The sequence below is a fragment of the Pseudophryne corroboree genome, chromosome 10, assembly GCF_028390025.1.
Source record: "Pseudophryne corroboree isolate aPseCor3 chromosome 10, aPseCor3.hap2, whole genome shotgun sequence".
NCBI lineage: Eukaryota > Metazoa > Chordata > Amphibia > Anura > Myobatrachidae > Pseudophryne > Pseudophryne corroboree.
Window position 1 is genome coordinate 338,661,481 of NC_086453.1, and position 25,590 is coordinate 338,687,070.

Below are 25,590 nucleotides of genomic sequence, written 5' to 3' on the forward strand. Positions count from 1 at the left end.
CTACTCCTGTGTGACTTCTCCCTGTCCTCCTACTCCTGTGTGTCACCTCCCTGTCCTCCTACTCCTGTGTGACTTCTCTCTGTCCTCCTACTCCTGTGTGACTTGTCCCTGTCCTCCTGCTCCTGTGTGACTTCTCCCTGTCCTCCTGCTCCTGTGTGTCTCCTCCCTGTCCTCCTACTCCTGTGTGACTGCTCCCTGTCCTTTTACTCATGTGTGACTTCTCCCTGTCCTCCTACTCCTGTGTGACTCCTCACTGTCCTTGCACTCCTGTGTGACTTCTCCCTGTCCTCCTACTCCTGTGTGTCACCTCCCTGTCCTCCTGCTCCTGTGTGACTTGTCCCTGTCCTCCTGCTCCTGTGTGACTTCTCCCTGTCCTCCTGCTCCTGTGTGACTTCTCCCTGTCCTCCTACTCCTGTGTGACTGCTCCCTGTCCTCCTACTCCTGTGTGACTCCTCCCTGTCCACCTACTCCTGTGTGACTGCTCCCTGTCCTCCTACTCCTGTGTGACTTCTCCCTGTCCTCCTACTCCTGTGTGTCACCTCCCTGTCCTCCTGCTCCTGTGTGACTTCTCCCTGTCCTCCTACTCCTGTGTGACTGCTCCCTGTCCTCCTACTCCTGTGTGACTGCTCCCTGTCCTCCTACTCCTGTGTGACTTCTCCCTGTCCACCTACTCCTGTGTGACTCCTCACTGTCCTTGTACTCCTGTGTGACTTCTCCCTGTCCTCCTACTCCTGTGTGACTTCTCCCTGTCCTCCTACTCCTGTGTGTCACCTCCCTGTCCTCCTGCTCCTGTGTGACTTCTCCCTGTCCTCCTACTCCTGTGTGACTGCTCCCTGTCCTCCTACTCCTGTGTGACTTCTCCCTGTCCACCTACTCCTGTGTGACTCCTCACTGTCCTTGTACTCCTGTGTGACTTCTCCCTGTCCTCCTACTCCTGTGTGTCACCTCCCTGTCCTCCTACTCCTGTGTGACTGCTCCCTGTCCTCCTACTCCTGTGTGACTTCTCCCTGTCCACCTACTCCTGTGTGACTCGTCACTGTCCTTGTACTCCTGTGTGACTTCTCCCTGTCCTCCTACTCCTGTGTGTCACCTCCCTGTCCTCCTACTCCTGTGTGTCACCTCCCTGTCCTCCTGCTCCTGTGTGACTTCTCCCTGTCCTCCTACTCCTGTGTGACGTCTCCCTGTCCTCCTACTCCTGTGTGACTTCTCCCTGTCCTCCTACTCCTGTGTGACTCCTCCCTGTCCTCCTACTCCTGTGTGTCACCTCCCTGTCCTCCTGCTCCTGTGTGTCACCTCCCTGTCCTCCTGCTCCTGTGTGTCACCTCCCTGTCCACCTACTCCTGTGTGACTTCTCCCTGTCCTCCTACTCCTGTGTGACTCCTCCCTGTCCTCCTACTCCTGTGTGTCACCTCCCTGTCCTCCTACTCCTGTGTGTCACCTCCCTGTCCTCCTACTCCTGTGTGTCACCTCCCTGTCCTCCTGCTCCTGTGTCACTCCTCACTGTCCTTGTTCTCCTGTGTGATTTCTCTCTGTCCTCCTACTCCTGTGTGACTTCTCCCTGTCCTCCTACTCCTGTGTGACTTCTCCCTGTCCTCCTACTCCTGTGTATCACCTCCCTGTCCTCCTGCTCCTGTGTGACTCCTCACTGTCCTTGCACTCCTGTGTGACTTCTCCCTGTCCTCCTACTCCTGTGTGTCACCTCCCTGTCCTCCTGCTCCTGTGTGACTCCTCACTGTCCTTGCACTCCTGTGTGACTTCTCCCTGTCCTCCTACTCCTGTGTGTCACCTCCCTGTCCTCCTGCTCCTGTGTGACTTGTCCCTGTCCTCCTGCTCCTGTGTGACTTCTCCCTGTCCTCCTGCTCCTGTGTGTCTCCTCCCTGTCCTCCTGCTCCTGTGTGTCTCCTCCCTGTCCTCCTACTCCTGTGTGACTGCTCCCTGTCCTTTTACTCCTGTGTGACTTCTCCCTGTCCTCCTACTCCTGTGTGTCACCTCCCTGTCCTCCTACTCCTGTGTGACTGCTCCCTGTCCTCCTACTCCTGTGTGTCACCTCCATGTCCTCCTGCTCCTGTGTGACTTGTCCCTGTCCTCCTGCTCCTGTGTGACTTCTCCCTGTCCTCCTGCTCCTGTGTGACTTCTCCCTGTCCACCTACTCCTGTGTGACTCCTCACTGTCCTTGTACTCCTGTGTGACTTCTCCCTGTCCTCCTACTCCTGTGTGTCACCTCCCTGTCCTCCTACTCCTGTGTGACTGCTCCCTGTCCTCCTACTCCTGTGTGACTTCTCCCTGTCCACCTACTCCTGTGTGACTCGTCACTGTCCTTGTACTCCTGTGTGACTTCTCCCTGTCCTCCTACTCCTGTGTGTCACCTCCCTGTCCTCCTACTCCTGTGTGTCACCTCCCTGTCCTCCTGCTCCTGTGTGACTTCTCCCTGTCCTCCTACTCCTGTGTGACGTCTCCCTGTCCTCCTACTCCTGTGTGACTTCTCCCTGTCCTCCTACTCCTGTGTGACTGCTCCCTGTCCTCCTACTCCTGTGTGACTTCTCCCTGTCCACCTACTCCTGTGTGACTCCTCACTGTCCTTGTACTCCTGTGTGACTTCTCCCTGTCCTCCTACTCCTGTGTGTCACCTCCCTGTCCTCCTACTCCTGTGTGACTGCTCCCTGTCCTCCTACTCCTGTGTGACTTCTCCCTGTCCACCTACTCCTGTGTGACTCCTCACTGTCCTTGTACTCCTGTGTGACTTCTCCCTGTCCTCCTACTCCTGTGTGTCACCTCCCTGTCCTCCTACTCCTGTGTGACTGCTCCCTGTCCTCCTACTCCTGTGTGACTTCTCCCTGTCCACCTACTCCTGTGTGACTCCTCACTGTCCTCGTACTCCTGTGTGACTTCTCCCTGTCCTCCTACTCCTGTGTGACTCCTCACTGTCCTCGTACTCCTGTGTGACTTCTCCCTGTCCTCCTACTCCTGTGTGACTCCTCCCTGTCCTCCTACTCCTGTGTGACTTCTCCCTGTCCACCTACTCCTGTGTGACTCCTCACTGTCCTCGTACTCCTGTGTGACTTCTCCCTGTCCTCCTACTCCTGTGTGTCACCTCCCTGTCCTCCTACTCCTGTGTGACTGCTCCCTGTCCTCCTACTCCTGTGTGACTTCTCCCTGTCCTCCTACTCCTGTGTGTCACCTCCCTGACCTCCTGCTCCTGTGTGACTTCTCCCTGTCCTCCTACTCCTGTGTGACTGCTCCCTGTCCTCCTACTCCTGTGTGACTGCTCCCTGTCCTCCTACTCCTGTGTGACTTCTCCCTGTCCACCTACTCCTGTGTGACTCCTCACTGTCCTTGTACTCCTGTGTGACTTCTCCCTGTCCTCCTACTCCTGTGTGACTTCTCCCTGTCCTCCTACTCCTGTGTGTCACCTCCCTGTCCTCCTGCTCCTGTGTGACTTCTCCCTGTCCTCCTACTCCTGTGTGACTGCTCCCTGTCCTCCTACTCCTGTGTGACTTCTCCCTGTCCACCTACTCCTGTGTGACTCCTCACTGTCCTTGTACTCCTGTGTGACTTCTCCCTGTCCTCCTACTCCTGTGTGTCACCTCCCTGTCCTCCTACTCCTGTGTGACTGCTCCCTGTCCTCCTACTCCTGTGTGACTTCTCCCTGTCCACCTACTCCTGTGTGACTCGTCACTGTCCTTGTACTCCTGTGTGACTTCTCCCTGTCCTCCTACTCCTGTGTGTCACCTCCCTGTCCTCCTACTCCTGTGTGTCACCTCCCTGTCCTCCTGCTCCTGTGTGACTTCTCCCTGTCCTCCTACTCCTGTGTGACTTCTCCCTGTCCTCCTACTCCTGTGTGACTCCTCCCTGTCCTCCTACTCCTGTGTGTCACCTCCCTGTCCTCCTGCTCCTGTGTGTCACCTCCCTGTCCTCCTGCTCCTGTGTGTCACCTCCCTGTCCACCTACTCCTGTGTGACTTCTCCCTGTCCTCCTACTCCTGTGTGACTCCTCCCTGTCCTCCTACTCCTGTGTGTCACCTCCCTGTCCTCCTACTCCTGTGTGTCACCTCCCTGTCCTCCTACTCCTGTGTGTCACCTCCCTGTCCTCCTGCTCCTGTGTCACTCCTCACTGTCCTTGTTCTCCTGTGTGATTTCTCTCTGTCCTCCTACTCCTGTGTGACTTCTCCCTGTCCTCCTACTCCTGTGTGTCACCTCCCTGTCCTCCTACTCCTGTGTGTCACCTCCCTGTCCTCCTGCTCCTGTGTGACTTCTCCCTGTCCTCCTACTCCTGTGTGACTTCTCCCTGTCCTCCTAATCCTGTGTGTCACCTCCCTGTCCTCCTACTCCTGTGTGACTTCTCCCTGTCCTCCTACTCCTGTGTGACTTCTCCCTGTCCTCCTACTCCTGTGTGACGTCTCCCTGTCCTCCTACTCCTGTGTAACTTCTCCCTGTCCTCCTACTCCTGTGTGACTTCTCCCTGTCCTCCTACTCCTGTGTGACTTCTCCCTGTCCTCCTACTCCTGTGTGTCACCTCCCTGTCCTCCTACTCCTGTGTGACTGCTCCCTGTCCTCCTACTCCTGTGTGACTTCTCCCTGTCCACCTACTCCTGTGTGACTTCTCCCTGTCCTTGTACTCCTGTGTGACTTCTCCCTGTCCTCCTACTCCTGTGTGTCACCTCCCTGTCCTCCTACTCCTGTGTGTCACCTCCCTGTCCTCCTGCTCCTGTGTGACTTCTCCCTGTCCTCCTACTCCTGTGTGACGTCTCCCTGTGTGACTTCTCCCTGTCCTCCTACTCCTGTGTGACTCCTCCCTGTCCTCCTACTCCTGTGTGACTTCTCCCTGTCCTCCCACTCCTGTGTGACTTCTCCCTGTCCTCCCACTCCTGTGTGACTTCTCCCTGTCCTCCTGCTCCTGTGTGTCACCTCCCTGTCCTCCTGCTCCTGTGTGTCACCTCCCTGTCCACCTACTCCTGTGTGACTTCTCCCTGTCCTCCTACTCCTGTGTGACTCCTCCCTGTCCTCCTACTCCTGTGTGTCACCTCCCTGTCCTCCTACTCCTGTGTGTCACCTCCCTGTCCTCCTACTCCTGTGTGTCACCTCCCTGTCCTCCTGCTCCTGTGTCACTCCTCACTGTCCTTGTTCTCCTGTGTGATTTCTCTCTGTCCTCCTACTCCTGTGTGACTTCTCCCTGTCCTCCTACTCCTGTGTGTCACCTCCCTGTCCTCCTACTCCTGTGTGTCACCTCCCTGTCCTCCTGCTCCTGTGTGACTTCTCCCTGTCCTCCTACTCCTGTGTGACTTCTCCCTGTCCTCCTAATCCTGTGTGTCACCTCCCTGTCCTCCTACTCCTGTGTGACTTCTCCCTGTCCTCCTACTCCTGTGTGACTTCTCCCTGTCCTCCTACTCCTGTGTGACGTCTCCCTGTCCTCCTACTCCTGTGTGACTTCTCCCTGTCCTCCTACTCCTGTGTGACTTCTCCCTGTCCTCCTACTCCTGTGTGTCACCTCCCTGTCCTCCTACTCCTGTGTGACTGCTCCCTGTCCTCCTACTCCTGTGTGACTTCTCCCTGTCCACCTACTCCTGTGTGACTTCTCCCTGTCCTTGTACTCCTGTGTGACTTCTCCCTGTCCTCCTACTCCTGTGTGTCACCTCCCTGTCCTCCTACTCCTGTGTGTCACCTCCCTGTCCTCCTGCTCCTGTGTGACTTCTCCCTGTCCTCCTACTCCTGTGTGACGTCTCCCTGTCCTCCTACTCCTGTGTGACTTCTCCCTGTCCTCCTACTCCTGTGTGACTCCTCCCTGTCCTCCTACTCCTGTGTGACTGCTCCCTGTCCTCCTGCTCCTGTGTGACTTCTCCCTGTCCTCCCACTCCTGTGTGACTTCTCCCTGTCCTCCTACTCCTGTGTGACTTCTCCCTGTCCTCCTACTCCTGTGTGTCACCTCCCTGTCCTCCTGCTCCTGTGTGTCACCTCCCTGTCCTCCTGCTCCTGTGTGTCACCTCCCTGTCCACCTACTCCTGTGTGACGTCTCCCTGTCCTCCTACTCCTGTGTGACTTCTCCCTGTCCTCCTACTCCTGTGTGACTCCTCCCTGTCCTCCTACTCCTGTGTGTCACCTCCCTGTCCTCCTACTCCTGTGTGTCACCTCCCTGTCCTCCTGCTCCTGTGTGTCACCTCCCTGTCCTCCTGCTCCTGTGTGTCACCTCCCTGTCCACCTACTCCTGTGTGACTTCTCCCTGTCCACCTACTCCTGTGTGACTCCTCCCTGTCCTCCTACTCCTGTGTGTCACCTCCCTGTCCTCCTACTCCTGTGTGTCACCTCCCTGCCCTCCTACTCCTGTGTGTCACCTCCCTGTCCTCCTGCTCCTGTGTCACTCCTAACTGTCCTTGTTCTCCTGTGTGATTTCTCTCTGTCCTCCTACTCCTGTGTGACTCCTCCCTGTCCTCCTACTCCTGTGTGTCACCTCCCTGTCCTCCTGCTCCTGTGTGTCACCTCCCTGTCCTCCTGCTCCTGTGTCACTCCTAACTGTCCTTGTTCTCCTGTGTGATTTCTCTCTGTCCTCCTACTCCTGTGTGACTTCTCCCTGTCCTCCTACTCCTGTGTGACTTCTCCCTGTCCTCCTACTCCTGTGTGTCTCCTCCCTGTCCTCCTACTCCTGTGTGACTTCTCTCTGTCCTTGTTCTCCTGTGTGATTTCTCTCTGTCCTCCTACTCCTGTGTGACTTCTCCCTGTCCACCTACTCCTGTGTGACTCCTCCCTGTCACCTCCCTGTCCTCCTACTCCTGTGTGTCACCTCCCTGTCCTCCTACTCCTGTGTGTCACCTCCCTGTCCTCCTGCTCCTGTGTCACTCCTAACTGTCCTTGTTCTCCTGTGTGATTTCTCTCTGTCCTCCTACTCCTGTGTGACTTCTCCCTGTCCTCCTACTCCTGTGTGTCTCCTCCCTGTCCTCCTACTCCTGTGTGACTTCTCTCTGTCCTTGTTCTCCTGTGTGATTTCTCTCTGTCCTCCTACTCCTGTGTGACTTCTCCCTGTCCACCTACTCCTGTGTGACTCCTCCCTGTCACCTCCCTGTCCTCCTACTCCTGTGTGTCACCTCCCTGTCCTCCTACTCCTGTGTGTCACCTCCCTGTCCTCCTGCTCCTGTGTGTCACCTCCCTGTCCTCCTGCTCCTGTGTGTCACCTCCCTGTCCACCTACTCCTGTGTGACTTCTCCCTGTCCACCTACTCCTGTGTGACTCCTCCCTGTCCTCCTACTCCTGTGTGTCACCTCCCTGTCCTCCTACTCCTGTGTGTCACCTCCCTGCCCTCCTACTCCTGTGTGTCACCTCCCTGTCCTCCTGCTCCTGTGTCACTCCTAACTGTCCTTGTTCTCCTGTGTGATTTCTCTCTGTCCTCCTACTCCTGTGTGACTCCTCCCTGTCCTCCTACTCCTGTGTGTCACCTCCCTGTCCTCCTGCTCCTGTGTGTCACCTCCCTGTCCTCCTGCTCCTGTGTCACTCCTAACTGTCCTTGTTCTCCTGTGTGATTTCTCTCTGTCCTCCTACTCCTGTGTGACTTCTCCCTGTCCTCCTACTCCTGTGTGACTTCTCCCTGTCCTCCTACTCCTGTGTGTCTCCTCCCTGTCCTCCTACTCCTGTGTGACTTCTCTCTGTCCTTGTTCTCCTGTGTGATTTCTCTCTGTCCTCCTACTCCTGTGTGACTTCTCCCTGTCCACCTACTCCTGTGTGACTCCTCCCTGTCACCTCCCTGTCCTCCTACTCCTGTGTGTCACCTCCCTGTCCTCCTACTCCTGTGTGTCACCTCCCTGTCCTCCTGCTCCTGTGTCACTCCTAACTGTCCTTGTTCTCCTGTGTGATTTCTCTCTGTCCTCCTACTCCTGTGTGACTTCTCCCTGTCCTCCTACTCCTGTGTGACTTCTCCCTGTCCTCCTACTCCTGTGTGACTCCTCACTGTCCTTGTACTCCTGTGTGACTTCTCCCTGTCCTCCTACTCCTGTGTGTCACCTCCCTGTCCTCCTACTCCTGTGTCACTCCTCACTGTCCTTGTTCTCCTGTGTGATTTCTCTCTGTCCTCCTACTCCTGTGTGACCTCTCCCTGTCCTCCTACTCCTGTGTGACTTCTCCCTGTCCTACTACTCCTGTGTGACGTCTCCCTGTCCTCCTACTCCTGTGTTACTCCTTACTGTCCCTCAACACCTATGTGTCTCCTCCCTGTCCTCCTACCGCTGTGTAAGCGCCTCATAAGATTACAATTGCATAAGTCATTAGACAGGCCATATTGTGAATGGGCTCGTGTGCAAGGAGAGGCATCGCCTCATTCTAGGGATGTGGTCAGCCTCATTATAAAAGAAATGGAAGTCTTAAAGAAAGGTTAGAAAACTAGGTTTCATTACTTTGGCCAACAAAGGTGCCTTTGAGTTGTCCTAATTAGTATGGTATTGTATTAGGCCTATACAAAGATGTGTCTAATGTAGTCACAGTTACCAAACAGAGGTCATGAGCTGGGAGTGGACGAGTTTACGGAGAGCTCCCTAGTGTCATGGGGGCTTTTCTGTGGAATCTCTGACTACTTGAGGTGCAGATGGCAAACACACTAATAGAAAAAGAAATAGCCTCTGTAGATTTAATCAGTAATGTACATTATGGGGGTAACGGAACCTTGGAATTTATACCACCCAGGACGTAAAATGGCCACTATCACATGAATGGATTTTGATGGACATGTGTGTCTATACCCTCACTCCCTATGTAAAAGTGTCCCAAGTATGGCCGCATTCATGTGTGGACATCATGTGAGCAAGCAGCTGGGCCAGTGTTCATACCTCTTATCTTCCTTGTACCAAAAGAAGTCAGCTGCAGGGACAGCCAACGCATCACACTGCAAGATACCTTGATGACCCAGTGGGACACCGATGTTCCGTGCATCCAGAATATATGGTGCATCTGCAAAGAACACAGAACCAGTGTCTAATGTCACAATACGCTTATATATTTAGTCTGGTTGATCAATGCTCTTTGCATTTTATAAGATATACACATATATATAGAGCCTTGGGTAGACCACACACATACAGAGAGCATCAGGGAGCCCCCACACACCTATAAAGCATCAGAGAAACCCCCCTCACATAAATCCTTGGTGATACCACACAGAGCCTCTCAGGAAACCCCCATATACAGTATATCCGGAAAGTATTCACAGCGCGTCACTTTTTCCACATTTTGTTATGTTACAGCCTTATTCGAAAATGCAGTACAGACAGTGTAACGGTTAGCATTACTGCCTCACAGCACCAAGGTCATTGGTTCGATTCTCACTATGGTCCTAACTGTGTGGAGTTTGTATATTCTCCCTGTACTTGCGGGGGTTTCCTCCGGGTACTCCGGGTTCCTCCCACAATCCAAATATATACTGGTAGGTTAATTGTCTACCAACAAAAATTAACCTTAGCATGAAAGTGTCTGTGTGTACATGTGTTTGGGAATATAGATTGTAAGCTCCACTGGGACAGGGACTGATGTGAATGGGCAAATATTCTCTGTAAAACGTAGCGGAATATGTGTGCGCTATATAAATAACTGGTAATAAATAAATAAATAAAATGGAATAAATTCATTTTTTTCCCTTCAAAATTCTACATACAATACCCCATAATGAAAACGTGAAAAAGTTTCAGGTTTTTTTGCAAATTTATTAAAAATAAAAAACTTAAGAAATTACAAATACATAAGTATTAACAGCCTTTGCTTAATACTTTGTTGATGCACCTTTGGCAGCAATTACAGCCTTGTCTATTTGAATATGATGCCACAAGCTTGGCACACCTATCTTTGGGAAGTTTCGCCCATTCCTCTTTGCAGCACCTCTCAAGCTCCATCAGGTTGGATGGGAAGCGTCGGTGCACAGCCATTTTCAGGTCTCTCCAGAGATGTTCAATCGGATTCAAGTCTGGGCTCTGGCCGGGCCACTCAAGGACATTCACTGAGTTGTCCTGAAGCCACTCATTTGATATCTTGGCTGTGTGCTTAGGGTCGTTGTCCTGCTGAAAGATGAACCGTCGCCCCAGTCTGAGGTCAAGAGCAGGTTTTCATCTGGGATGTCCCTGTACATTGCAGCATTCATCTTTCCCTCTATCCTGACTAGTCTCTTAGTTCCTGCCGCTGAAAAGCATCCCCATAGCATGATGCTACCACCACCATACTTCACTGTAGATATGGTATTGGCCTGGTGATGAGCGGTGCCTGGTTTCCTCCAAACATGACGCCTGGCATTCACGCCAAAGAGTTCAATCGTTGTCTCATCAGACCAGAGAATTTTGTTTCTCATGGTCTCAGAGTCCTTCAGGTGCATTTTGGCAAACTCTAGGCGAGCTGCCATGTGCTTTTTACTAAGGCATGGCTTCCATCTAGCCACTCTACCATACAGGCCTGATTGGTGGATTGCTACAGAGATGGTTGTCCTTCTGGAAGGTTCTCCTCTCTCCACAGAGGAATACTGTAGCTCTGACAGAGTGACCATCGGGTTCTCTTGGTCACCTCCCTGACTAGGGCCCTTCTTCCCCGGTCGCTTAGTTTAGACAGCCGGCCAGCTCTAGGAAGAGTCCTGGTGGTTCCGAACTTCTTCCATTTACGGACGATGGAGGTCACTGTGCTCACTGGGACCTTCATAGCAGCAGATATTTTTCTGCACCCTTCCCCAGATTTGTGCCTCGAGATAATCCCGTCTCGGAAGTCTACAGACAATTCAGTTGACTTCATGCTTGGTTTATGCTCAGATATGCACTGTCAAGTGTGGGACCTTATATAGACAGGTGTGCGCCTTTCCAAATCATGTCCAATCAACTGAATTTACCACAGGTGGACTCCAATTAAGCTGTAGGAACATCTCAAGGATGATCAGTGGAAACCGGATGCACCTGAGCTCAATTTTGAGCTTCATGGCAAAGGCTGTTAATACTTATGTACGTGTGAGTTCTTATTTTTTTATTTGTAATAAATTTGCAAAAACCTCAAAAAAAACTTTTTTCACATTGTCATTATGGGGTATTGTGTGCAGAATTTTTGAGGAAAAAAATAAATTTATTCCATTTTGGAATAAGGCTGTAACATAACAAAATGTGAAAAAAAATGAAGCGCTGTGAATACTTTCCTGATGCACTGTACATGCAGAGCATCAGGGATCCCCAGATCCCAACACTCAAAGAGTCTTTGGTGTCCCACATGCACATGAAGTATCGGCGAGTCAGGGCTTGTATACCTCTGATGTGCACAATCCTTTTAGATATGATGGCAATTGATAGTTGCATGATGCGGATAGTAATACACAATCAATATGCTAATGTTGGCTTTACATGAAGAGTCTTAGGTCACGTTTCAGGAACACTGCACAGGCATGCTAACAAGACATCAGAAAACAAGCAATAAAATACAAATTATGAGCTCAGAATTCCTTAATACCCCTCAGTACGAGGAAGCAGAGCAGAAAAATTATCATGCAAAGCACAGCGATAACTCAGTACAGAAACACTACATAGGAAACAACACATAGAGGTCCCATGCAACATACAGTATACACAATGATATTCAAAAGGTATCATTGCACACTTATCAGTAACTCTCACCTCCAATCACTGCACACTTATCAGTAACTCTCACCTAATATCACCGCACACTTATCAGTAACTCTCACCTCTTATAACCGCACACTTATCAGTAACTCTCACCTCCATCACCCGCACACTTATCAGTAACTCTCACCTCCAATCACTACACACTTATCAGTAACTCTCACCCTCAAGCTTTGTACACTTACCAGTAACTCTCACCTCCATCACCCGCACACTTATCAGTAACTCTCACCTTCAAGCATTGTACACTTATCAGTAACTCTCAACAACCAAACACTGCACACTTATCAGTAATTCTCACCTTCAAGCATTGTACACTTATCAGTAACTCTCACCTCCAATCACTACACACTTATCAGTAACTCTCACCTCCAATTACCGCACACTTATCAGTAACTCTCACCTCCAATCACTGCAAACTTATCAGTAACTCTCACCCTCAAGCTTTGTACACTTACCAGTAACTCTCACCTCCATCACCCGCACACTTATCAGTAACTCTCACCTCCAATCACCGCACACTTATCAGTAACACTCACCTCCAATCACCGCACACTTATCAGTAACTCTAACCTCTTATAACCGCAAAATTATCAGTTACTCTCACCTCCAATCACTACACACTTATCAGTAACTCTCACCTCCAATCACTGCAAACTTATCAGTAACTCTCACCCTCAAGCTTTGTACGCTTACCAGTAACTCTCACCTCCATCACCCGCACACTTATCAGTAACTCTCACCTCCAATCACCGCACACTTATCAGTAACACTCACCTCCAATCACCGCACACTTATCAGTAACTCTAACCTCTTATAACCGCAAAATTATCAGTTACTCTCACCTCCAATCACCGCACACTTATCAGTAACTCTCACCTCCAATCACTACACACTTATCAGTAACTCTAACCTCTTATAACCGCACAATTATCAGTTACTCTCACCTCCAATCACCACACACTTATCAGTAACTCTCACCTCCAATCACCGCACACTTATCAGTAAATCTCACCTCCAAGCATTGTACACTTAACAGTAACTCTCACCTCCAATCACTGCACACTTATCAGTAACTCTCACCCTCAAGCTTTGTACACTTATCAGTAACTCTCACTTCCATCACCCGCACACTTATCAGTAACTCTCACCTCCAATCACCTCCAATCACCGCACACTTATCAGTAACTCTCACCTCCAATCACTACACACTTATCAGTAACTCTCACCTCCAATAACTACACACTTATCAGTAACTCTCACCTCCAATCACTACACACTTATCAGTAACTCTCACCTCCAATCACTACACACTTATCAGTAACTCTCACCTTCAAGCATTGTACACTTATCAGTAACTCTCAACAACCAAACACTGCACACTTATCAGTAACTCCCACCTCCAATCACCGCACACTTATCAGTAACTCTCACCTCCAATCACCGCACACTTATCAGTAACTCTCACCTCCATCACCCGCACACTTATCAATAACTCTCACCTCCAATCACCGCACACTTATCAGTAGCTCTCACCTCCAACACCCGCACCCTTATCAGTAACTCTCACCTCCAATCACCACATAATTATCAGTAACTCTCACCTCCAATCACCGCACACTTATCAGTAACTCTCACATCCAATCACCGCACACTTATCAGTAACTCACACCTCCAATCACCCGCACACTTATCAGTAACTCTCACCTCCAATCACCGCACACTTATCAGTAACTCTCACCTCCATCACCCGCACACTTATCAGTAACTCTCACCTCCAATCAATGCACAATTATCAGTAACTCTCACCCCCAATCACCGCACACTTATCAGTAACTCTCACCTCTAATCACCGCACACTTATCAGTAACTCTCAACCTCAAGCTTTGTACACTCATCAGTAACTCTCACCTCCATCACCTTCACACTTATCAGTAACTCTCACCTCCAATCACTGCACACTTATCAGTAACTCTCACCTCCATCACCCGCACACTTATCAGTAACTCTCACCTCCAATCACTGCACACTTATCAGTAACTCTCACCTCCAATCACCGCACACTTATCAGTAAATCTCACCTCCAATCACCACACACTTATCAGTAACTCTAACCTCTTATAACCGCACAATTATCAGTTACTCTCACCTCCAATCACTACACACTTATCAGTAACTCTCACCTCCAATCACTGCAAACTTATCAGTAACTCTCACCCTCAAGCTTTGTACGCTTACCAGTAACTCTCACCTCCATCACCCGCACACTTATCAGTAACTCTCACCTCCAATCACCGCACACTTATCAGTAACACTCACCTCCAATCACCGCACACTTATCAGTAACTCTAACCTCTTATAACCGCAAAATTATCAGTTACTCTCACCTCCAATCACCGCACACTTATCAGTAACTCTCACCTCCAATCACTACACACTTATCAGTAACTCTAACCTCTTATAACCGCACAATTATCAGTTACTCTCACCTCCAATCACCACACACTTATCAGTAACTCTCACCTCCAATCACCGCACACTTATCAGTAAATCTCACCTCCAAGCATTGTACACTTAACAGTAACTCTCACCTCCAATCACTGCACACTTATCAGTAACTCTCACCCTCAAGCTTTGTACACTTATCAGTAACTCTCACTTCCATCACCCGCACACTTATCAGTAACTCTCACCTCCAATCACCTCCAATCACCGCACACTTATCAGTAACTCTCACCTCCAATCACTACACACTTATCAGTAACTCTCACCTCCAATAACTACACACTTATCAGTAACTCTCACCTCCAATCACTACACACTTATCAGTAACTCTCACCTCCAATCACTACACACTTATCAGTAACTCTCACCTTCAAGCATTGTACACTTATCAGTAACTCTCAACAACCAAACACTGCACACTTATCAGTAACTCCCACCTCCAATCACCGCACACTTATCAGTAACTCTCACCTCCAATCACCGCACACTTATCAGTAACTCTCACCTCCATCACCCGCACACTTATCAATAACTCTCACCTCCAATCACCGCACACTTATCAGTAGCTCTCACCTCCATCACCCGCACCCTTATCAGTAACTCTCACCTCCAATCACCGCACAATTATCAGTAACTCTCACCTCCAATCACCGCACACTTATCAGTAACTCTCACATCCAATCACCGCACACTTATCAGTAACTCACACCTCCAATCACCCGCACACTTATCAGTAACTCTCACCTCCAATCACCGCACACTTATCAGTAACTCTCACCTCCATCACCCGCACACTTATCAGTAACTCTCACCTCCAATCAATGCACAATTATCAGTAACTCTCACCCCCAATCACCGCACACTTATCAGTAACTCTCACCTCTAATCACCGCACACTTATCAGTAACTCTCAACCTCAAGCTTTGTACACTCATCAGTAACTCTCACCTCCATCACCTTCACACTTATCAGTAACTCTCACCTCCATCACCCGCACACTTATCAGTAACTCTCACCTCCAATCACTGCACACTTATCAGTAACTCTCACCTCCAATCACCGCACACTTATCAGTAAATCTCACCTCCAATCACCACACACTTATCAGTAACTCTAACCTCTTATAACCGCACAATTATCAGTTATTCTCACCTCTAATCACCGCACACTTATCAGTAACTCTAACCTCCAATCACTACACACTTATCAGTAACTCTAACCTCTTAAAACCGCACAATTATCAGTACCTCTCACCTCCAATCACCACACACTTATCAGTAACTCTCACCTCCAATCACCGCACACTTATCAGTAAATCTCACCTCCAATCACCGCACACTTATCAGTAACTCTCACCTCCAATCACCGCACACTTATCAGTAACTCTCACCTCCATCACCCGCACACTTATCAGTAACTCTCACTTCCAATCACCGCACAATTATCAGTAACTCTCACCTCCAATCACCGCACACTTATCAGTAACTCTCACCTCCAATCACTGCACACTTATCAGTAACTCTCACCTCCAATCACCGCACACTTATCAGTAAATGTCACCTCCAATCACCACACAATTATCAGTAACTCTCACCTCCAATCACCGCACACTTATCAGTAAATCTCACCTCCAATCACCACACACTTATCAGTAACTATCACCTCCAATCACCACACACTTATCAGTAACTCTCACCTCCAATCACCGCACACTTATCAGTAAATCTCACCTCCAATCACCACACACTTATCAGTAACTCTCACCTCCAATCACCACACATTTATCAGTAACTCTCACCTCCAATCACCGCACACTTATCAGTAAATCTCACCTCCAATCACCACACACTTATCAGTAACTCTCACCTCCAATCACCGCACACTTATCAGTAACTCTCACCTCCAATCACTACACACTTATCAGTAAATCTCACCTCCATCACCCGCACAATTATCAGTAACTCTCACCTCCAATCACCACACACTTATCAGTAACTCTCACCTCCAATCACCGCACACTTATCAGTAACTCTCACCTCCAATCACCACACACTTATCAGTAACTCTCACCTCCAATCACCGCACACTTATCAGTAAATCTCACCTCCAATCACCACACACTTATCAGTAACTATCACCTCCAATCACAGCACACTTATCAGTAACTCTCACCTCCAATCACCGCACACTTATCAGTAACTCTCACCTCCATCACCCGCACACTTATCAGTAACTCTCACATCCAATCACCGCACACTTATCAGTAACTCTCACCTCCATCACCTGCACACTTATCAGTAACTCTCACTTCCAATCACCGCACAATTATCAGTAACTCTCACCTCCAATCACCACACACTTATCAGTAACTCTCACCTCCAATCACTGCACACTTATCAGTAACTCTCACCTCCAATCACTACGCACTTATCAGTAACTCTCACCTCCAATCACTGCACACTTATCAGTAACTCTCAACCTCAAGCTTTGTACACTTACCAGTAACTCTCACCTCCATCACCCGCACACTTATCAGTAACTCTCACTTCCAATCACCGCACAATTATCAGTAACTCTCACCTCCAATCACCACACACTTATCAGTAACTCTCACCTCCAATCACTGCACACTTATCAGTAACTCTCACCTCCAATCACCACACACTTATCAGTAACTCTCACCTCCAATCACCGCACACTTATCAGTAACTCTCACCTCCAATCACTACACACTTATCAGTAAATCTCACCTCCATCACCCGCACAATTATCAGTAACTCTCACCTCCAATCACCACACACTTATCAGTAACTCTCACCTCCAATCACCGCACACTTATCAGTAACTCTCACCTCCAATCACCACACACTTATCAGTAACTCTCACCTCCAATCACCGCACACTTATCAGTAAATCTCACCTCCAATCACCACACACTTATCAGTAACTATCACCTCCAATCACAGCACACTTATCAGTAACTCTCACCTCCAATCACCGCACACTTATCAGTAACTCTCACCTCCATCACCCGCACACTTATCAGTAACTCTCACATCCAATCACCGCACACTTATCAGTAACTCTCACCTCCATCACCCGCACACTTATCAGTAACTCTCACTTCCAATCACCGCACAATTATCAGTAACTCTCACCTCCAATCACCACACACTTATCAGTAACTCTCACCTCCAATCACTGCACACTTATCAGTAACTCTCACCTCCAATCACTACGCACTTATCAGTAACTCTCACCTCCAATCACTGCACACTTATCAGTAACTCTCAACCTCAAGCTTTGTACACTTACCAGTAACTCTCACCTCCATCACCCGCACACTTATCAGTAACTCTCACCTTCAAGCATTGTACACTTATCAGTAACTCTCAACAACCAAACACTGCACACTTATCAGTAACTCTCACCTCCAGTCACTGCACACTTATCAGTAACTCTCACCCTTAAGCTTTGTACACTTACCAGTAACTCTGAACAACCAAACACTGCACACTTATCAGTAACTCTCACCTCCAATCACTACACACTTATCAGTAACTCTCACCTCCAATCACTACACACTTATCAGTAACTCTCACCTCCAATCACTGCACACTTATCAGTAACTCTCACCTCCATCACCCGCACACTTATCAGTAACTCTCACCTTCAAGCATTGTACACTTATCAGTAACTCTCACCTCCAATCAACGCACAATTATCAGTAACTCTCACCCCCAATCACCGCACACTTATCAGTAACTCTCAACCTCATGCTTTGTACACTCATCAGTAACTCTCACCTCCATCACCTTCACACTTATCAGTAACTCTCACCTCCAATCACTGCACACTTATCAGTAACTCTCACCTCCATCACCCGCACACTTATCAGTAAATCTCACCTCCAATCACCACACACTTATCAGTAACTCTAACCTCTTATAACCGCACAATTATCAGTTACTCTGACCTCTAATCACCGCACACTTATCAGTAACTCTAACCTCCAATCACTACACACTTATCAGTAACTCTAACCTCTTAAAACCGCACAATTATCAGTACCTCTCACCTCCAATCACCACACACTTATCAGTAACTCTCACCTCCAATAACCGCACACTTATCAGTAACTCTCACCTCCAATCACTACACACTTATCAGTAACTCTCACCTCCAATCACTACACACTTATCAGTAACTCTCACCTCCAATCACTGCACACTTATCAGTAACTCTCACCTCCATCACCCGCACACTTATCAGTAACTCTCACCTTCAAGCATTGTACACTTATCAGTAACTCTCAACAACCAAACACCGCACACTTATCAGTAACTCTCACCTCCAATCACCGCACACTTATCAGTAACTCTCACCTCCAATCACCGCACACTTATCAGTAACTCTCACCTCCAATCACCGCACACTTATCAGTAACTCTCACCTCCAATCACCGCACACTTATCAGTAACTCTCACCTCCATCACCCGCACACTTATCAATAACTCTCACCTCCAATCACCGCACACTTATCAGTAACTCTCACCTCCATCACCCGCACCCTTATCAGTAACTCTCACCTCCAATCACCGCACAATTATCAGTAACTCTCACCTCCAATCACCGCACACTTATCAGTAACTCTCACATCCAATCACCGCACACTTATCAGTAACTCACACCTCCAATCACCAGCACACTTATCAGTAACTCTCACCTCCAATCACCGCACACTTATCAGTAACTCTCACCTCCATCACCCGCACACTTATCAGTAACTCTCACCTCCAATCAACGCACAATTATCAGTAACTCTCACCCCCAATCACCGCACACTTATCAGTAACTCTCACCTCTAATCACCGCACACTTATCAGTAACTCTCAACCTCATGCTTTGTACACTCATCAGTAACTCTCACCTCCATCACCTTCACACTTATCAGTAACTCTCACCTCCAATCACTGCACACTTATCAGTAACTCTCACCTCCATCACCCGCACACTTATCAGTAACTCTCACCTCCAATCACTGCACACTTATCAGTAACTCTCACCTCCAATCACCGCACACTTATCAGTAAATCTCACCTCCAATCACCACACACTTATCAGTAACTCTAACCTCTTATAACCGCACAATTATCAGTTACTCTCACCTCTAATCACCGCACACTTATCAGTAACTCTAACCTCCAATCACTACACACTTATCAGTAACTCTAACCTCTTAAAACCGCACAATTATCAGTACCTCTCACCTCCAATCACCACACACTTATCAGTAACTCTCACCTCCAATCACCGCACACTTATCAGTAACTCTCACCTCCAATCACCGCACACTTATCAGTAACTCTCACCTCCAATCACCGCACACTTATCAGTAACTCTCACCTCCATCACCCGCACACTTATCAGTAACTCTCACTTCCAATCACCGCAAAATTATCAGTAACTCTCACCTCCAATCACCGCACACTTATCAGTAACTCTCACCTCCAATCACTGCACACTTATCAGTAACTCTCACCTCCAATCACCGCACACTTATCAGTAAATGTCACCTCCAATCACCACACAATTATCAGTAACTCTCACCTCCAATCACCGCACACTTATCAGTAAATCTCACCTCCAATCACCACACACTTATCAGTAACTATCACCTCCAATCACCACACATTTATCAGTAACTCTCACCTCCAATCACCGCACACTTATCAGTAAATCTCACCTCCAATCACCACACACTTATCAGTAACTCTCACCTCCAATCACCGCACACTTATCAGTAACTCTCACCTCCAATCACTACACACTTATCAGTAACTCTCACCTCCATCACCCGCACAATTATCAGTAACTCTCACCTCCAATCACCACACACTTATCAGTAACTCTCACCTCCAATCACCGCACACTTATCAGTAAATCTCACCTCCAATCACCACACACTTATCAGTAACTCTCACCTCCAATCAACGCACACTTATCAGTAAATCTCACCTCCAATCACCACACACTTATCAGTAACTCTCACCTCCAATCACCACACATTTATCAGTAACTCTCACCTCCAATCACCGCACACTTATCAGTAAATCTCACCTCCAATCACCACACACTTATCAGTAACTCTCACCTCCAATCACCGCACAGTTATCAGTAACTCTCACCTCCAATCACTACACACTTATCAGTAACTCTCACCTCCATCACCCGCACAATTATCAGTAACTCTCACCTCCAATCACCGCACACTTATCAGTAACTCTCACCTCCATCACCCGCACACTTATCAGTAACTCTCACTTCCAATCACCGCACAATTATCAGTAACTCTCACCTCCAATCACCACACACTTATCAGTAACTCTCACCTCCAATCACCGCACACTTATCAGTAAATCTCACCTCCAATCACCACACACTTATCAGTAACTCTCACCTCCAATCACCACACATTTATCAGTAACTCTCACCTCCAATCACCGCACACTTATCAGTAAATCTCACCTCCAATCACCACACACTTATCAGTAACTCTCACCTCCAATCACCGCACACTTATCAGTAACTCTCACCTCCAATCACTACACACTTATCAGTAACTCTCACCTCCATCACCCGCACACTTATCAGTAACTCTCACCTCCAATCACCGCACACTTATCAGTAACTCTCACCTCCATCACCCGCACACTTATCAGTAACTCTCACTTCCAATCACCGCACAATTATCAGTAACTCTCACCTCCAATCACCGCACACTTATCAGTAACTCTCACCTCCAATCACTGCACACTTATCAGTAACTCTCACCTCCAATCACTGCACACTTATCAGTAACTCTCACCTCCAATCACTGCACACTTATCAGTAACTCTCAACCTCAAGCTTTGTACACTTACCAGTAACTCTCACCTTCATCACCCGCACACTTATCAGTAACTCTCACCTTCAAGCATTGTACACTTATCAGTAACTCTCAACAACCAAACACTGCACACTTATCAGTAACTCTCACCTCCAATCACCGCACACTTATCAGTAACTCTCACCTCCAATCACCGCACATTTATCAGTAACTCTCACCTCCAATCACCGCACACTTATCAGTAACTCTCACCTCCAATCACCGCACACTTATCAGTAAATCTCACCTCCAACCACACACTTATCAGTAACTCTAACCTCTTATAGCCGCACAATTATCAGTTACTCTCACCTCCAATCACCGCACACTTATCAGTAACTCTAACCTCCAATCACTACACACTTATCAGTAAATCTCACCTCCAATCACCACACACTTATCAGTAACTCTCACCTCCAATCACTACACACTTATCAGTAACTCTCACCTCCAATCACTACACACTTATCAGTAACTCTCACCTCCAATCACTGCACACTTATCAGTAACTCTCACCTCCAGTCACTGCACACTTATCAGTAACTCTCACCCTTAAGCTTTGTACACTTACCAGTAACTCTCACCTCCATCACCCGCACACTTATCAGTAACTCTCACCTTCAAGCATTGTACACTTATCAGTAACTCTCAACAACCAAACACTGCACACTTATCAGTAACTCTCACCTCCAATCACCGCACACTTATCAGTAACTCTCACCTCCAATCACCGCACACTTATCAGTAACTCTCACCTCCAATCACCGCACACTTATCAGTAACTCTCACCTCCAATCACCGCACACTTATCAGTAACTCTCACCTCCAATCACCGCACACTTATCAGTAACTCTAACCTCTTATAACCGCACAATTATCAGTTACTCTCACCTCCAATCACCACACACTTATCAGTAAATCTCACCTCCAATCACCACACACTTATCAGTAACTATCACCTCCATCACCCGCACACTTATCAGTAACTCTCACTTCCAATCACCGCAAAATTATCAGTAACTCTCACCTCCAATCACCGCACACTTATCAGTAACTCTAACCTCCAATCACTACACACTTATCAGTAACTCTCACCTCCATCACCCGCACACTTATCAGTAACTCTCACCTCCAATCACCGCACACTTATCAGTAACTCTCACCTCCAATCACCGCACACTTATCAGTAACTCTCACCTCCAATCACTGCACACTTATCAGTAACTCTCACCTCCAATCACTGCACACTTATCAGTAACTCTCACCCTCAAGCTTTGTACACTTATCAGTAACTCTCACTTCCATCACCCGCACACTTATCAGTAACTCTCACCTCCAATCACTACACACTTATCAGTAACTCTCACCTCCAATCACTACACACTTATCAGTAACTCTCACCTCCAATCACTACACACTTATCAGTAACTCTCACCTCCAATCACTACACACTTATCAGTAACTCTCACCTCCAATCACCGCACGCTTATCAGTAACTCTCACCTCCAGTCATTGCACACTTATCAGTAACTCTCACCCTCAAGCTTTGTACACTTACCAGTAACTCTCACCTCCATCACCCGCACACTTATCAGTAACTCTCACCTTCAAGCATTGTACACTTATCAGTAACTCTCAACAACCAAACACTGCACACTTATCAGTAACTCTCACCTCCAATCACCGCACACTTATCAGTAAATGTCACCTCCAATCACCACACAATTATCAGTAACTCTCACCTCCAATCACCGCACACTTATCAGTAAATCTCACCTCCAATCACCACACACTTATCAGTAACTATCACCTCCAATCACCACACACTTATCAGTAACTCTCACCTCCAATCACCGCACACTTATCAGTAAATCTCACCTCCAATCACCACACACTTATCAGTAACTCTCACCTCCATCACCCGCACAATTATCAGTAACTCTCACCTCCAATCACCACACACTTATCAGTAACTCTCACCTCCAATCACCGCACACTTATCAGTAACTCTCACCTCCAATCACCACACACTTATCAGTAACTCTCACCTCCAATCACCACACACTTATCAGTAACTATCACCTCCAATCACCGCACACTTATCAGTAACTCTCACCTCCAATCACCGCACACTTATCAGTAACTCTCACCTCCATCACCCGCACACTTATCAGTAACTCTCACCTCCAATCACCGCACACTTATCAGTAACTCTCACCTCCATCACCCGCACACTTATCAGTAACTCTCACTTCCAATCACCGCACAATTATCAGTAACTCTCACCTCCAATCACTGCACACTTATCAGTAACTCTCACCTCCAATCACTGCACACTTATCAGTAACTCTCACCTCCAATCACTACGCACTTATCAGTAACTCTCACCTCCAATCACTGCACACTTATCAGTAACTCTCAACCTCAAGCTTTGTACACTTACCAGTAACTCTCACCTCCATCACCCGCACACTTATCAGTAACTCTCACCTTCAAGCATTGTACACTTATCAGTAACTCTCAAAAACCAAACACTGCACACTTATCAGTAACTCTCACCTCCAATCACCGCACACTTATCAGTAACTCTCACCTCCAATCACCGCACATTTATCAGTAACTCTCACCTCCAATCACCGCACACTTATCAGTAACTCTCACCTCCAATCACCGCACACTTATCAGTAAATCTCACCTCCAATCACCACACACTTATCAGTAACTCTAACCTCTTATAACCGCACAATTATCAGTTACTCTCACCTCCAATCACCGCACACTTATCAGTAACTCTAACCTCCAATCACCGCACACTTATCAGTAACTCTCACATCCAATCACCGCACACTTATCAGTAACTCACACCTCCAATCACCAGCACACTTATCAGTAACTCTCACCTCCAATCACCGCACACTTATCAGTAACTCTCACCTCCATCACCCGCACACTTATCAGTAACTCTCACCTCCAATCAACGCACAATTATCAGTAACTCTCACCCCCAATCACCGCACACTTATCAGTAACTCTCACCTCTAATCACCGCACACTTATCAGTAACTCTCAACCTCATGCTTTGTACACTCATCAGTAACTCTCACCTCCATCACCTTCACACTTATCAGTAACTCTCACCTCCAATCACTGCACACTTATCAGTAACTCTCACCTCCATCACCCGCACACTTATCAGTAACTCTCACCTCCAATCACTGCACACTTATCAGTAACTCTCACCTCCAATCACCGCACACTTATCAGTAAATCTCACCTCCAATCACCACACACTTATCAGTAACTCTAACCTCTTATAACCGCACAATTATCAGTTACTCTCACCTCTAATCACCGCACACTTATCAGTAACTCTAACCTCCAATCACTACACACTTATCAGTAACTCTAACCTCTTAAAACCGCACAATTATCAGTACCTCTCACCTCCAATCACCACACACTTATCAGTAACTCTCACCTCCAATCACCGCACACTTATCAGTAACTCTCACCTCCAATCACCGCACACTTATCAGTAACTCTCACCTCCAATCACCGCACACTTATCAGTAACTCTCACCTCCATCACCCGCACACTTATCAGTAACTCTCACTTCCAATCACCGCAAAATTATCAGTAACTCTCACCTCCAATCACCGCACACTTATCAGTAACTCTCACCTCCAATCACTGCACACTTATCAGTAACTCTCACCTCCAATCACCGCACACTTATCAGTAAATGTCACCTCCAATCACCACACAATTATCAGTAACTCTCACCTCCAATCACCGCACACTTATCAGTAAATCTCACCTCCAATCACCACACACTTATCAGTAACTATCACCTCCAATCACCACACATTTATCAGTAACTCTCACCTCCAATCACCGCACACTTATCAGTAAATCTCACCTCCAATCACCACACACTTATCAGTAACTCTCACCTCCAATCACCGCACACTTATCAGTAACTCTCACCTCCAATCACTACACACTTATCAGTAACTCTCACCTCCATCACCCGCACAATTATCAGTAACTCTCACCTCCAATCACCACACACTTATCAGTAACTCTCACCTCCAATCACCGCACACTTATCAGTAAATCTCACCTCCAATCACCACACACTTATCAGTAACTCTCACCTCCAATCAACGCACACTTATCAGTAAATCTCACCTCCAATCACCACACACTTATCAGTAACTCTCACCTCCAATCACCACACATTTATCAGTAACTCTCACCTCCAATCACCGCACACTTATCAGTAAATCTCACCTCCAATCACCACACACTTATCAGTAACTCTCACCTCCAATCACCGCACAGTTATCAGTAACTCTCACCTCCAATCACTACACACTTATCAGTAACTCTCACCTCCATCACCCGCACAATTATCAGTAACTCTCACCTCCAATCACCGCACACTTATCAGTAACTCTCACCTCCATCACCCGCACACTTATCAGTAACTCTCACTTCCAATCACCGCACAATTATCAGTAACTCTCACCTCCAATCACCACACACTTA

The 25,590-nt window shown here is 47.9% G+C and overlaps 1 protein-coding gene across 7 annotated transcripts in view; it reads right to left on the reverse strand.

Annotated features, from left to right (window-relative positions):
• NTM (neurotrimin) overlaps positions 1–25,590 on the reverse strand; it is a 1,318,058-nt gene that overhangs the window by 164,793 nt on the left and 1,127,675 nt on the right. For all 7 annotated transcript variants that reach the window (XR_010188690.1, XM_063943614.1, XM_063943616.1 and 4 more), the window contains exon 6: positions 8,801–8,921. Coding sequence is in view for 6 of the 7 variants with exons in the window: in XM_063943614.1 (XP_063799684.1) it covers positions 8,801–8,921 (121 nt within the window). In the remaining variant the exon portion in view is untranslated. The remainder of the gene's footprint in view (positions 1–8,800; positions 8,922–25,590) is intronic.